This window comes from Hyla sarda, chromosome 6, assembly GCF_029499605.1.
Source record: "Hyla sarda isolate aHylSar1 chromosome 6, aHylSar1.hap1, whole genome shotgun sequence".
NCBI lineage: Eukaryota > Metazoa > Chordata > Amphibia > Anura > Hylidae > Hyla > Hyla sarda.
In genome coordinates this window covers 304250107-304265557 of record NC_079194.1, presented here as the reverse complement: position 1 = coordinate 304265557, position 15451 = coordinate 304250107, and the positions used below count along the sequence as shown (strand labels likewise).

The window sequence follows — 15451 nt, the reverse complement described above, 5'->3', positions numbered from 1 at the left end:
TATTGCCATGGCTACCATCTGCATACTGCAAGTGAGTTGCAGGGTGCTGATTGAGGAGAGAGGGAGCTTGAAAGGGTTAACAGATCGGAGCAGAGATGCTGAAGGGGGGGCCTGCCAACATTTCACAGCTGCCCCCCCACTGCAGATGACACTGGCACCGCTCCTGACTTACCCGGTACGTTAATTTGCAGTAAAACACTTGCAATCCCGATGTACCCGGGACACCATTTTGCAGGTAGGCGAGCAGACCAGCTAATCGATAATAAAAATCATTGACAACCCTCTCTTCTGCACTCTCACTTTGTTTTATACCCTCTCCCTCTACTTAAAATTCCTTCCGTACCCATTTATGTTCAATACTGTTTGAGCATTGTTTATATCCCTGGACCTACAAGGTCACTTCAGCTGCCCCATTGCCTTACAATATATGCTCTCTGTATTTTTATATGCTGTTTACTTAATAAAAAATGTTTTTGAATAAAAAAAAATAATAATGATCATTGACAGCGAATTTTTTTTTACCGATTATCGACTGGTTGTTTCAACCCCAGTCCAAACTGTTCTGCTCGCAATGCACCACTACATATGTAAAGGTTTACAGCTTCCTGTGAATGGGTCCCTATTCACTGACAGCAAGCAAAGTTGTAATAAGTGGTGTGATATTGAACAACAATGTATATTATAGGGTTTTTATTATATTTATATATATATATATATATTTTTTTTTTTTTTTTGTTACAACCCTCAGTAAGGTTTTTACTGAGGGTTGTTAAAAGAGAAAAATGATAGGGGATAAGATGTCTGATCACGAGGGTCCCGCCACTGAGTACCTCCGCGATCTCCCTGCTGCAACCAACGTTCGTTTAGAGCGTAAGGTGCAGTACCGGATGATTGTGATGTTATGGCCGCGCCCCACTCAAGATGTCACGGTCACATCCCCTCAATATAAGTCTATAGGAAGGGGGCATGACGGCCATCACCCCCCTCCCACAGACTTGGATTAAGGGGGCATGGCCGTGATGTCACGAGCCTCCGCCCCGCATCGCCAGTCAACCGTCACGGAGCAAAGTTCGCTCCGTGCACCAGATGTCTGGGGTGCCACAGCCAAGATCTCGGGGGTCTCCAGCGGCAGGATCCCCACAAACAGTCATCTTATCCCCTACCCTTTGGATAGGGGATAAGATGTCTAGGGGCGGAGTACCCCTTTAAGGGTGTTTTCACACATATAGTATCTTGTGCAGATTTTATGCTGCAGATTTTATGCCGCATATTTCAATGTAAATCTGCAGCATCAAATATGAGCAGGATACTGTCCCAGTGAACAGGCTCTAAAAAAGGTACACAATAGGAGAAATACTGACTTGTACAGGGCGTTCCGAAATTCTGGTGTCATGAAGAGCGTTTGGAGGAGACTGTTTAGGTAGCAGGTCATGGCCTGGTTCACTAAACCCACATAACCTGGGGACAGAAAGATAAAGACATAAGAAATCAGGTGGGAGGGTTCCAATAAACAATAGGAGGACGTAATAAGGCAGAGTCTGGTCCGTACTACACGGCCCCCCGCCGGCTCGGCCTAATGTAACACAAGTGAATAGTTGAGGATTACCGGTGTCCGATTTGCTGAGAAGCGATGAATAGGAGTAGTTCTGGCTGACATAATCACTGGTGCAGCCCACTGAACCGTCTCTGGGGAGGGGCCCGATAAACTTCTCCTGGGTGCTGTCATCCAGACCGCTGCTGTCTGCCATCCCCGACTCATCCTGGGAAGAAAGACGCACGTACGGAAGACAATATAAGGGTTAATGAATAGCACAATTACCATCAAGTCTGACCACTACAGCAGTGTTTTCCCAATTAAAGTGCCTCAAGCCATTGCAAGACTACAACTCCCAGCATGCCCAGACAGCCTTCGGCTGTCTGGGCATGCTGGGAGTTGTAGTCTTGCAACAGCTGGAGGCATACTGGTTGGGAAACGCTGATCTAGGTGTACGATGGCCTTTCAACTCTGTTCACTCGATGTCAGAGGAGAGAAGGGTCGGGCAAGTGCCCCCCTGCAGAATAAATGTAAAGGTGTATGGGGAGTGCATGCTGGGAGTTGTAGTTCTGCAACAGCTGGAGGCACTCTGGTTGGGAAACACTGATCTATGTGTACGATGGCCTCTCGACACTGTTGACTCTGGATGCCAGAGGAGAGAAGGGTCGGGCAAGTGTCCCCCCTGCAGAATACATGTGCTAGTTTAAGTGGGGATGGGGAGTGCATGCTGGAAATTGTAGATTTGCAACAGCTGGCGGCACGCAGGTTGGGAAAAAGGGATCTATGTGTACGATGGCCTCTTGACTCTTATGACTTTGGACACCGATCAGGAAGGGGGACCGAGGGTCCGAAAGCAGTGTGCCTCCAGCTGTTGCAAAACTACAACTCCCAGCATGCCCCAAAGGCTGTCCGGGCATGCTGGCAGTTATAGTTTTAAAACAGCTGGAGGCACACTGGTTGGGAAATACTGATGTAATGCATGCACTCATTAAAGGGGTACTCCGGTGGAATTTTTTTTTTATTATTATTATTTTTTTAAATCAACTGGTGCTGGAAAGTTAAACAGATTTGTAGGTTACTTCTATTAAAAAAAAATCTTAATCCTTCCAGTACTTATCAGCTGCTGTATGATTCACAGGAAGTTCTTTTCTTTTAGAATTTCCTTTCTGCCTGACCACAGTGCTCTCTGCTGACACCTCTGTCCATTTTAGGAACTGTCCAGATCAGGAGCAAATGCCCATAGAAAACCTCTCCTGCTCTGGACAGTTCCTGACATGGACAGAGGTGTCAGTAGAGAGCACTGTGGTCAGGCAGAAAGGAAACTCAAAGAAAAAAACTTCCTGTGTATTATGCAGCAACTGATAAGTACTGGAAGGAATGATATTTTTTAATAGAAGTAATTTACAAATCTGTTTAACTTGCTGGCACCAGAGGAGTACCGCTTTAACTTTTTTTTTCTAGTCAAATTGATCAACATGGCTGCATAACAGACCCCAATATAAAAGTCAATGGGGTCCATTAGTCGCCAGTCATTCTACTGGATCAGTTTCTGTCTATGACTGAGCAGAACTGTGCACATTGAGCAAAAAAAATCAGGTGACACTATTATGGGGTCCTTACTGATGTCAGCTGCGGCTGTTCCCCATTCTTATCCGTTAATTGAAGAAAATTCTTCTTTCCGGCCTCAAAACCGGCGTCCAGTAACGTCTGGTCCTGGGAGGCCTCCAGCTCTGTCTGAAACACAAACGTAACGTAAGAAAAGCCAATAAACGCACAACATGGATCTGCGCATCCAGCCGATACAGTAAAGTGTGAACACGTCAAGATTAGAGATGAGCGAACTTACAGTAAATTCGATTCGTCACGAACTTCTCGGCTCGGCAGTTGATGACTTATCCTGCATAAATTAGTTCAGCTTTCAGGTGCTCCAAAAGAGTCTCCTAGGACTGTATCCACCTTTTCCAGCCCACCGGAGCACCGGAAAGCTGAACTGATTTATGCAGGAAAAGTCATCAACTGCCGAGCCGAGAAGTTCGTGACAAATCGAATTTACTGTAAGTTCGCTCATCTCTAGTCAAGATGAAAGTCACGAGCTGAATGCAGAACGCACAGGATGGAGTCATTTTTTTGGTTGCTTTTTACCGCACCCCGTAGGAGGCAAGGCTTGGCCAGACTGCGGGTCTGATGGTTTTATCACTGTAGATCCCTATGATGCTCCCCGATCCTTGTTTTCGAACCAGTGTGCCTCCAGCTGTTACAAAACTATAGCTCTGTACAGTGGTCCCTCAAGTTACAATATTAATTGGTTCCAGGACGACCATTGTATGTTGAAACCATTGTATGTTGAGACCAGAACTCTATGGAAACCTGGTAATTGATTCTAAAGGCACCAAAATGTCATCCAAAAATAGGGAAAAAAGTGAGGATTAAAGAAAAAAATTAGTAGATAACTAATATAGATAAAGCAAATCCTTCCATATAAAAGAAAGAAAGATCTGCTGGGAGCTGTAAATCAATGTCTATGTCAGTGTTTCCCAAGCAGGGAGCCCCCAGCTGTTGCAAAACTACAACTCCCAGCATGCCCGGACAGCCAAAGGCTGTCCGGGCATGCTGGGAGTTGTAGTTTTGCAACAGCTGGGGGCAACCTGCTTGGGAAACACTGGTCTATGTAGAGGACAGGAGCTTCTTCAGGCTCCTGTACAGTACAGGCAATGTCCTAAAAAAAAGTAACATGGAGTCGCCCTCACCTGGTGTCCAAAGGAGCAGCTAACACTGGGACAGGTAAAGTGTACAGAACATGTATTACCACTCTGTACTGTAGGGGGCGCTAACAGACATCAGTCAGTGCATACGCTTCAGGAATACAGGGTGTTTTACCAGTAAATTGCCCATTCTAATTGGTCAGTTCTTCTGGCCATTGAAAGGTTTCACAGATCTGGACTGTCTGTACATTGTATGTTGAGTCTGGTTTCAACTTACAATGGTCCAAAGACCATTGTATGTTGAAACTATTGTATGTTGAGGCCATTGTAAGTTGAGGGATCACTGTATTATAACAACTGATGTGTGCACACTCTACCAGTATGAGCGTGCATACAATAAAAGCATCAGCACACTAAAGAGCAACAATAAACCCCAGGGCTGAAGCCCGACGCCACTTCTCTTCTCCCTCCCACCCATAAAAAGTAAGGGTGCATTACACTATGTTTTGGGCATATGGCTGCCACATCACATGACTAAAAAATGCGGCAGACCGCGGTTTTCAGTCCCGCAACAAAATCGGATACAGTGTAAAAATGAGCCGACTGGAATCTCTATCTGCATCATTGAAATGAATGGGAAGCGGCAGCTGTACGGCCAAAACGTAGTGTGAACTTAGCCTAAGTTTTATTGTGTTCAGTAAAAATAAAAACCCTGAGAATAATGAATCTAGACAAGTACAGTGATGGTGCTTATATAGAGTACACAATGTAACCTGCAGTACACCGTCCCAACGGACTGTCAAGCCTTCCTCAACATGTTTCGCCACCAAAACGGGGTTGCCAAGGGGCTAATGTTGGCTATGGCTACCAATGATGGTCGGCGGGGGTATTTAGAAGCACCCCTTATGACATCATCATCAGTCAGCGACTACCAATAATCAAGTCCGTTACATATAAAGTAATGTAGCCACCGATCAGCCCTGAACAGTCTTCTCTACTACTGAGGTCAAACTACTCACTAGTCCCCAAGAGGGTGGACACAATACTGTCCCGACTTCCCCTCCGTTCTTATGCCACGGTGAGTAGGTAGCTTGACCCCGGTTGAGTTGTTTATCCAAGCAGGCAAAAAAGAATAGGGGGGGGGGGGGGTAGCTTTCCGACTGTTAAGTACCCTAGTGGCAGTACAGTACAGGCATGCTGGGGATTGCAGTTCTGCCACAGCCGGAGGCAGAGTGTTTCCCCAAACAGAGTGCCTCCAGCTGTTGTGAAATTATAACTCCCAGCATGTCCGGACAGCCAAAAGCTGTCTGGGCATGCTGGGAGTTCTGTGTTTTATTTTTAACCGCCGGGTTTCCCAAACAGGGTGCCTCCAGCTGTTGTAAAACTACAACTCCCAGCAGGCCCTGACAGCCTGCACTTGAGGGACTCTGGCTGTCTTGGAGTTGTAGTTTTTCAACAGCTGGAGGTGCACCAATTGGAAAACAATGCTCTAAGGCAGGGTTTCCCAAACTGGGAGCCTCCACCTGTTGTAAAACTACCACTCCCAGCATTCCCGGACAGCCTGCCTATCCTGGACCCTGGCTGTCTGGGCATGCTGGGATATGTAGTTCTACACCAGCTGGAGGCAAACCAACTGGAAAACAACGCACTAAAGCAGTGTTTAACAACAAGGGTGCCTCCAGCTGTTGCAAAACTACAACTCCCAGCATGCCCGGACAGCCTTCGGCTATCCGGGCATGCTGGGAGTTGTAGTTTTGCAATAGCTGGAGGTACTCTAGTTGGGAAACACTGCTTTGAAGAAACCTCAAACAGGTTCTATAGAGAAAGCAGGGATGCTGGGAGTTGTAGTTTTGCAACAGCTGGAGGCGCCCTCATTAGGAAACACTGCCTTAGAGCTTTGTTTTCCAATTGGTGTGACTCCAGCTGGTGTAATACTACATATCCCAGCATGCCCAGACAGTCCAGGCTGTCCGGGCATGCTGGGAGTTTTGGTTTTGCAACAGCTGGAGGCACCCTGCTTGGGAAAACACTGCTTTAGACCAACTTTGCCATCATGTTGCCCATGCCCAGTTTCTCTCTCACCATTTCTCCATTGCCGATCTTCAGACTGAAGGTCCCGTTCACGTAGCCCACTTTGCCGGCCACATCCTCGTAGAGCTGGCGGGTGGAGGTGGAGGCCGGGAGGTTGAGGGTGACTCGCTCGTTGATGGTTTTGCAGCTGGTGGTGTCTTGCACTATACACAGCACTCGCGGCTCGTCTGCAGCATTTGCAATCTGGGCGAGAAGAAAATAATACGTTATTGACAATGACGCACAGAGAGGCTAAGGCCATGCAGGAGGCTACGGCCAACCAGAGTGTCCACAGCTGTCCGGCTATCCTGGGAGATGTAGTTTTGCAACAGCTGGAAGCACCCTGGTTGGGAAACACTGAGCTGAAATGTAAGATGCCCAATATTACAGGCTCCATGCAAAATTAGTCAAGTGTTAAGACTCCACGCGCATGCGGCACAGCACTCGCCCCGCGCGGCACAAAAGGGGGCGAGTGGCCTTGTAGATACCTGGGAGAACTTCTTCTTCATCTCATTAAAGATACTCTGTCTGCAGCTCCAGAACATACCCTAGGGCAGAAAGAGGGCAATGAAGATGGGGGCAATGGGTCACCTATTACTACCTGCAGGGATGTTGAATTCCTATCGCCCGCAGCCCAGGACATGCAGTTTCGGGTGCCGGGCAGGTGAATATTTCAGTTCCTTAGCCCAGCTTCAAGCAAGCAGGGCCGAACCTGAAAGCCACCGACAAGCATGGCGGCGCTCAGAGGAGGGTAACGGCGGACTCTGCAGCCCCCAGCTGGGGGCCACCGCTAAGAGCCAGCATGTGCTGCAACGCCGTGGCTGGCTATTAACCCTTTAGATGGCCGCTGTCCAAGCTGACTAAAGGGACATGTGAATGCTCCCTGGTGGGCTAGAGAGGTGGATCGCCCCCTCGTAGAGCGATCGCAGGGCGGGAGATTCACTATAGAGGTATCTGGAGGGCTTACCTCGGTTCCCTGCTGTCCCGTGGCTCTGTAATTGATAGATCCTGGCTGGACTAGGCTCTATGAATGGATCGCAGAGCACAAAGATCAATGGAGTTCAATAGAATCTATTGACACGAGGAATCTTACGATTCCTCCTAAAAGTCTAATAAAGTGTAAAAAAAAAAATAAATAAAAAAAAAAATTTTTTAATTAAAAGTTTAAAAGACACATTAACCCTTTCCATATTAAAACGTTTAAATCAGCAAAAAATCAGCAAAAGGGGCCCATAAGGACCACACATGCCTTCAGTGCACAACCAAACCCCCGCGGTCTGTGATGCCCCCATATGGACAGGATGGTCCTGATCACAAATACTCCTAGATCTGTGAGGTTACTACCCAAGCATGGCGACCGTACTTCTCTTCATATCATCCATGTAGATTAGACATTGTTCACATCTGCATCGGGGCCAGTAAATAGCAGGAAAACAGATCTGACTGCCGGTCACTCAGCTTTACCAAGAAAGGATAAGAAACCCCCCGCCCCCCAATACTAGCTAAAAAATGACAGCAACATCCATTGCAAACCCTGGACGCCATGACTGCGGCCAGAGATGTAAGTGGAACTGTATACACCATATGACAGTGATCCCCAAACGGCCGAACTTCAGATATTGCAAAACTACAACTCCCAGCATGGGGTCAGAATGGACACTGACGGATCCCACTGACTCTCATAGGAGCAGTCTGGTGGCCATTTATATAGCAGGATCTAACCAGAGGAAAAAAAATAAAAAAAAATGTCAATGTAATTTTTTTTTTAAAGTTCAAACAGATTCTGCGCCGCAGGTGTGAACACGGCCTTACAGAGTCACAGGTGACTGAGGCCCCGGGCGACATTTTCCCTTTTTTTTCCAGAAGTAAATGATTAACAAAAAAAATCTATAACCGAGAAGAAGAAGAAGAAATACAACCTGACAAGGGAAAAAGGGTCCGGGTCCTATAAACCAAGACGACTACAAAGGAAATTGAGGACACGACGTGGATCAGAGTTGCCACATTTAAGGTTATGTATTTTGTTTTTGTGGGGGAAAAAAAAAGTTTTTTTTATTTTATTTTCAGGTACATGAGACTTTCTGGGAGGCAACTGATATTTTTGCATTTTAAGATAGAGATTAGATATATATATCTTCCCCAGAATGCCTTGTGGAGTGGAAAAATGGCCTTATACTAAGTCTCCATACACATGGCATAGGGGAAACGCTCCTTAAAAAGGGGTATTCCAGGAAAAAAAACTTTTTTGTATTATAAATTATATATATATATATATATATATATATATATATATATATATATATATATATATATTATATATATATATATATCTATATATCTATATATCTATATATCTATATATCTATATATCTATATCTATCTATATCTATATCTCAACTGGCTCCAGAAAGTTAAACTGATTTATAAATTACTTCTATTAAAAAATCTTAATCCTTTCAGTACTTATGAGCTTCTGAAGTTAAGGTTGTTCTTTTCTGTCTAAGTGCTCTCTGATGACACGTGTCTCAGGAAACACCCAGTTTAGAAGCAAATCCCCATAGCAAACCTCTTCTAAACTGGGCGGTTCCCGAGACACGTGTCATCAGAGAGCACTTAGACAGAAAAGACCAACCTTAACTTCAGAAGCTCATAAGTACTGAAAGGATTAAGATTTTTTAATAGAAGTAATTTACAAATCTGTTTAACTTTCTGGAGCCAGTTGATATGTATATAAAAAAATAAAAATAATATTTTCCTAGATAACCCCTTTAATGAGTTAAACTACCAGGATTTAATCTGTCGTGACTGCCGTAAAACACTTTGGAAGAGAACAAAATAGCTCTAAAAGACGTCTCACAAGACTCTGCGGATTAGATATAGACTTGACTTCTCATTAACTTCCAGCTAGTAAAAAACTACAACTCCCAGCATGCCCCTGGACAGCCAACATCATTTGCAAAACTACAGCTAACTGTATGCCTGTTCTGGGCATGCTGGGAGTTGTAGTGTTTTATTTATTTTATTCTTTTACACATCTAGGCAGCATCATTTTTGAGCTATTTAGAATTATTTTACACTGGGAACGTTTAGGAAAAGTTATAATCAGCCCCCTGAACCCCCCCCCAGCACCGTCTCCATATGAGACACATGTATACCCAGCCCCGAGCGCAGACTTCTCCCAGTCACACAGCAGCCTGGAATGGGACATTTCATCAGACTGTTGTCATTATTTATATAAGAGCCAATGTTCTCTGCCAGCCCAGCGTGCCAAGTGTTACGCCACCGTGTCAGCCGCCTGGGCTCTAATGGACACCAGGGTGTGTACGCTGCGTATCCCATCACGTCTGGGGGGGGGGGGGGACAACCCATAGGGGACACAACCAGTCCACCGCAGATATAGCAGGTCAATGCAAAACGGACCCTTAGGAATGGGCGTCAGCCCATGTGGGGGGTTATGATGTTCACCACCCAGCTTTTTAAGAAAGGATAGGATCGGCTGAAGAGGACAGGGGCAATCATTGTAATCACTGAACGCCTTGATTGCGATTGGGACACCTAGCAGAGGCCGGAGATGTAAGCGGAGCTATATGGTGTATAAGAAAGTGTTCCCCAAACTGTGGACCTCCAGCTGTTGCAAAACTACAACTCCCAGCATGACCGGACAGCCAACGGCTGTCCGGGCATGCTGGGAGTTGTAGTTTTGCAACAGCTGGAGGTCCACTGTACTACATAAACTCTAGCAGCTGAGAACAGTGATATTTACACAGCAGAATATATATATATTTTACACACACACACACACACACACACCTAATATATATTATATACACACACATTTTATTGTATGGTAAAGTAGTTATATTAAAGCATTTCAGAAGAATGGAAAAGCCGAGTGGCATGCATACTGCGTGCCACCCAGCTCTTCCAGTCTCCTGATGCCCCAGTAGTAATAGGCTGCTTGTCCTCATTGCACTGCAACACTGTCATACCCCCTCTCTCTCTCTCCATCCCTCACTCTTCTCTCAGCCCACAAGAAATCCTCTCGTACCAGTACTAACTGTTCTCTGCAGCTGCCTGCCAGACAGTTAAATCATACTTAACCAATTTCATCCGTACCAGGATGTTTGAGACTCCTGGGCAATCTCTGCAGCAAGAGTGTAACAGGAGATGTACCAGAAGTCCCACAGACTCGCATGGGCCTTCCGGTACATCTCCTGATCACGTAACTCTCGGGCTGCGGTATTGGGACATCAATAAACTTTACTTTTTTTTTATTTTACGCATAAGAAGTATGTGTACCAAGTTTAATGAAAATATCTCCTGACACATACGTTGCATTATATAATATTTCCAATATTACGAAAGTATTATATATAACAAAAAAATATATATAAAAATATATATTAATATAATATATATTTTTCTTTATTGATAGATATTATTTAATATATATTTTAATAAATATATAAAAAAAATTATATATGTATATATTTAAAATATATTAACATAATATTTTTTTATTTATAGATCTTTAATATGTATTTCAATAATTCAATTACAAGATTTTTATTTACACTGCTCCAAAAAATAAAGGGAACCCTGCGATAACACATCCTAGATCTGAATGAACTAATCGTATGAAATCCTTTCCTCTTTACAAAGTTGAATTCGCTGACAACAAAATCACCAAAAATTATCAATGGAAACCATTAACCCCTGGAGGTCTGGATATGGAGTCACACTCAAAATCACAGTGGAAAACCCCACTACAGGCTGATCCAACTTTATGTAATGTCCTTAATACAAGTCCCAATGAGGCTCAGTAGTGTGTGTGGCCTCCACGTGCCCGTATGACCTCCCTACAACGCCTGGGCATGATCCTGATGAGGTGGAGGATGGTCTCCTGAGGGATGTCCTCCCAGACCTGGACTAAAGCATCCGCCAACTCCTGGACAGTCTGTGGTGGATGGAGCGAGACGTCCCAGATGTGCTCAATCGGATTCAGGGGAACGGGCGGCCAGTCCATAGCATCAATGCCTTCCTCTTGTAGGAACTGCTGACACACTCCAGCCACATGAGGTCTAGCATTGTCTTGTATTAGGAGGAACCCAACCGCACCAGCATATGGTCTCACAAGGGGTCTGAGGGTCTCATGTCCGTACCTAATGGCAGTCAGGCTACCTCTGGCAAGCACATGGAGGGCTGTGCAGCCCCCCCAAAGAACTGCCACCTCACACCATTACTGACCCACCGCCAAACCGGTCATGCTGGAGGATGTTGTAGGCAGCAGAACGTTCTCCACGGCATCTCCAGACTCTGTCACATGTGATCAGTGTGAACCTGCTTTCATCTGTGAAGAGTACAGGGCTCCGGTGGGGAATTTGCCAAACTTTGTGTTCTCTGGCAAATGCCAAACGTCCTGCACAGTGTTGAGCTGTAAGCACAACCCCCACCTGTGGATGTCGGGCCCTCATACCACCCTCATGGAGTCTGTTTCTGACCGTTTGAGTGGACACATGCACATTTGTGTCCTGCTGGAGGTCATTTTGCAGGGCTCTGGCAGTGCTCCTCCTGCTCCTCCTCCTGATGTACTGGCCTATCTCCTGGTAGCGCCTCCATGCTCTGGACACTACGCTGACAGACACAGCAAACCTTCTTGCCACAGCTCGCATTGATGTGCCATCCTGGATGAGCTGCACTACCTGAGCCACTTGTGCTACCACTAGAGTGAAAGCACCGCCAGCATTCAAAAGTGACCAAAACATCAGCCAGGAAGTATAGGAACTGAGAAGTGGTCTGTGGTCACCACCTGCAGAACCACTCCTTTATTGGGGGTGTCTTGGTAATTGCCTATAATTTCCACCTGTTGTCTGTTCCATGTGAAATTGATTGTCAATCAGTGTTCTTCCTGAGTGGACAGTGGGATCTCACACAAGTGTCAGTGACTTGGAGTTACATTGTGTTGTTTAAGGAACTATTCACACGTACAGTATTCTGTGCAGATTTGATGCGCAGGATTTAAAGCTGTGTCCAGTTTACATTGAAATCTGCTGCAGAAAATCCTGCGCATCAAATCTGCACAGAATCCTGTACGTGTGAATAGACTCTAAGTGTTATTTTTCTGAGCAGTGTAATATGTACGTGTGTGTAATAAATTATACACACACACATGGAGGACCCCAGTTTGGAGACCACTGCTATACGCATGACATAGGACCCCCTTAGCCATATACACTTGCACTGTGTCTCCATGAAGCTTCATAAGGTTATATAACCATCAACATACATCACATCCACCTCCGGGCTATCACTGCTCGCTGCTGACTTTCGTTACATTTACAGCTCCCTGGTTAGAGGTCACACGGCGCAGTCTCCGCGCACTTACATTGTATACCACTCACTACTTACACAACACCCAAAGTTATAGTCACCATAATCAGACTGGAGATCTGAAAACCCAAAGGGCTACAGGGAACCACAACCAATATGGTCGACTCCATAAAAATTACCGAAACAAACCCCCCAGACGCCGGGCGCACTTACCTGACTGAGGATGATGAACTCATCTTTGGATCTGGAACAAGACAGGAAGAGATTGATGAGGAACCTGAGAATGGAGAAGCCCGAGCCGCGAGTCATGTGGCTCATTTTCAGCACTTTCCTTTATGGTAACGACGGCCCTTAGGCCGGCCCACGAGGGCATCCTTCTCCATGCCGGACCCCCAAACGAGTGGCCAACGCCAACCGACAAGGCCTTAGGAATCTGACTTGAGGCTGAGATTGACTTCCTGCTTCTTGCGCCCTCGGCTCCTTATCTAAGACTTTGAGCCGCGAGCTCCACTCTGTGCAATATAACGCGCGCTATAAAAACACGTCACCGGGCGGACGGGGAGAGGAATGTACACTGACGGCCGAGGAGGGTGAAGATTAGTGTCCGCAATGATTAACCTGTAGATGATTGAACAGACACGAGGATCCCCGGGCGCTCCTGGGTAGGACATCATCCGGGTCAATGTATAGATGGAAGAGGAACGTACTACAATACTGACAGGTAACTACAGCGGCTGATAGAACCACTTCACCTGCACCCAACTTTCCCAGATCCCTGAATGGCAAAGTAGTGATGCAACCACATACATAGCGATACTCCCACATACCTAATGACGCCGTCATTTACCTACTCATACCATCACATACCTAGCAATACCGCCCCATAACTAAAGAGGCCACCATATACTGAAATACACTGCCATATACCTAGAGTTACCACACATACCTAAAGAAAACGTCACATACCTAAAGACAACGCCATATACCTAGAGTTACCACACGTACCTAAAGACAACGCCATATACCTAGAGTTACCACACATACCTAAAGACAACGCCATATACCTAGAGTTACCACACATACCTAAAGACAACGCCATATACCTAGAGTTACCACACATACCTAAAGACAACGCCATATACCTACTCATACCTAGCAATACCGCCCCATAACTAAAGAGGCCAACATATACCAAAAGACAACGCCATATTCCTAGAGTTACCACACGTACCTAAAGACAACGCCATGTACCTAAAGACACTGCCATATACCTAGAGTTACCACACATACCTAAAAACAACGCCATATACCTAAAGACAACACCATATACCTAGAGTTACCACACGTACCTAAAGACACTGCTATATACCTAGAGTTACCACACATACCTAAAGAAAACGTCACATACCTAAAGACAACGCCATATACCTAGAGTTACCACACGTACCTAAAGACAACGCCATATACCTAGAGTTACCACACATACCTAAAGACAACGCCATATACCTAGAGTTACCACACATACCTAAAGACAACGCCATATACCTAGAGTTACCACACATACCTAAAGACAATGCCATATACCTACTCATACCTAGCAATACCGCCCCATAACTAAAGAGGCCAACATATACCAAAAGACAACGCCATATTCCTAGAGTTACCACACGTACCTAAAGACAACGCCATGTACCTAAAGACACTGCCATATACCTAGAGTTACCACACATACCTAAAAACAACGCCATATACCTAAAGACAACACCATATACCTAGAGTTACCACACGTACCTAAAGACACTGCCATATACCTAGAGTTACCACACATACCTAAAGACAACGCCATATACCTAAAGACAACGCCATATACCTAGAGTTACCACACATACCTAAAGACAACGCCATATACCTACTCATACTTAGCAATACCGCCCCATAACTAAAGAGGCCAACATATACCAAAAGACAACGCCATATACCAAGAGTTACCACCACATACCTAAAAACAACGCCATATACCTAGAGTTACAGCATATACCTAATGATGTCATTATATACCTGGAGTTACAGCATATACCTAATGATCTCATTATATACCTGGAGTTACAGCATATACCTAATGATACCACCACATATCTATACATTTAGGTACCTGCCATTCACAACATCTGCAGAAATCTGCATCATCTCTGAGCTTGCTTAGGATTTTGCTCCCGAGCAGCCTCAGGCCGGTATATTTATGACCTTACAGAGCGCAACATATGGGAGCGCAACATATGGGAGCGCAGCCCGAGGGGCTGCAGCCATGGAGTAGACCAGTGGTCTTTAAACTGTGGCCCTCCAGATGTTGCAAAACTACAATTACCAGCATGCCCGGACAGCCGTTGGCTGTCCGGGCATGCTGGGAGTTGTTTTGCAACATCTGGAGGGCCACAGTTTGAAGACCCCTTGGGTAGACGGAAGCTTCACCCCTCAGCTTGCTGTGATCCCCATACACTTATAATCAGGCCATGGATGGAGATAGCTACAAGCCGGGGAGTAAACTACGCTATTCTCTCCGTTCGATCTCCGATTCGGTGTCATCTCAGCACTGAGACCCCAACTGATCAAAACACTGTTCGGTCCTGCGTTCAATTCTATTTGCCGGATGAAGATGGCCGAGTGCAGCCGTCAGACAACTACATAAAGCCCATAGAGTTTAATGGAGAAGCCGCTCACATGTCCGTCCGTAGTTCCATTCAAAGGGGACCCCAGTTCTTGTGATCATTGGGGGTCCTAGAAGTTGAACCAAACAATCACACTCATGATGCATAAG

At 45.5% G+C, this 15451-nt stretch overlaps 1 protein-coding gene across 2 annotated transcripts in view; it reads right to left on the bottom strand.

Annotated features, from left to right (window-relative positions):
- USP47 (ubiquitin specific peptidase 47) overlaps positions 1 to 15451 on the bottom strand; it is a 99008-nt gene that overhangs the window by 50229 nt on the left and 33328 nt on the right. For both annotated transcript variants that reach the window (XM_056527981.1, XM_056527980.1), the window contains exons 2-5: positions 6319 to 6510; positions 3155 to 3268; positions 1607 to 1760; positions 1362 to 1458 (exon numbers count right to left, since the gene is read on the bottom strand). In XM_056527981.1, the coding sequence (XP_056383956.1) occupies positions 1362 to 1458; positions 1607 to 1760; positions 3155 to 3268; positions 6319 to 6510 (557 nt within the window). The remainder of the gene's footprint in view (positions 1 to 1361; positions 1459 to 1606; positions 1761 to 3154; positions 3269 to 6318; positions 6511 to 15451) is intronic.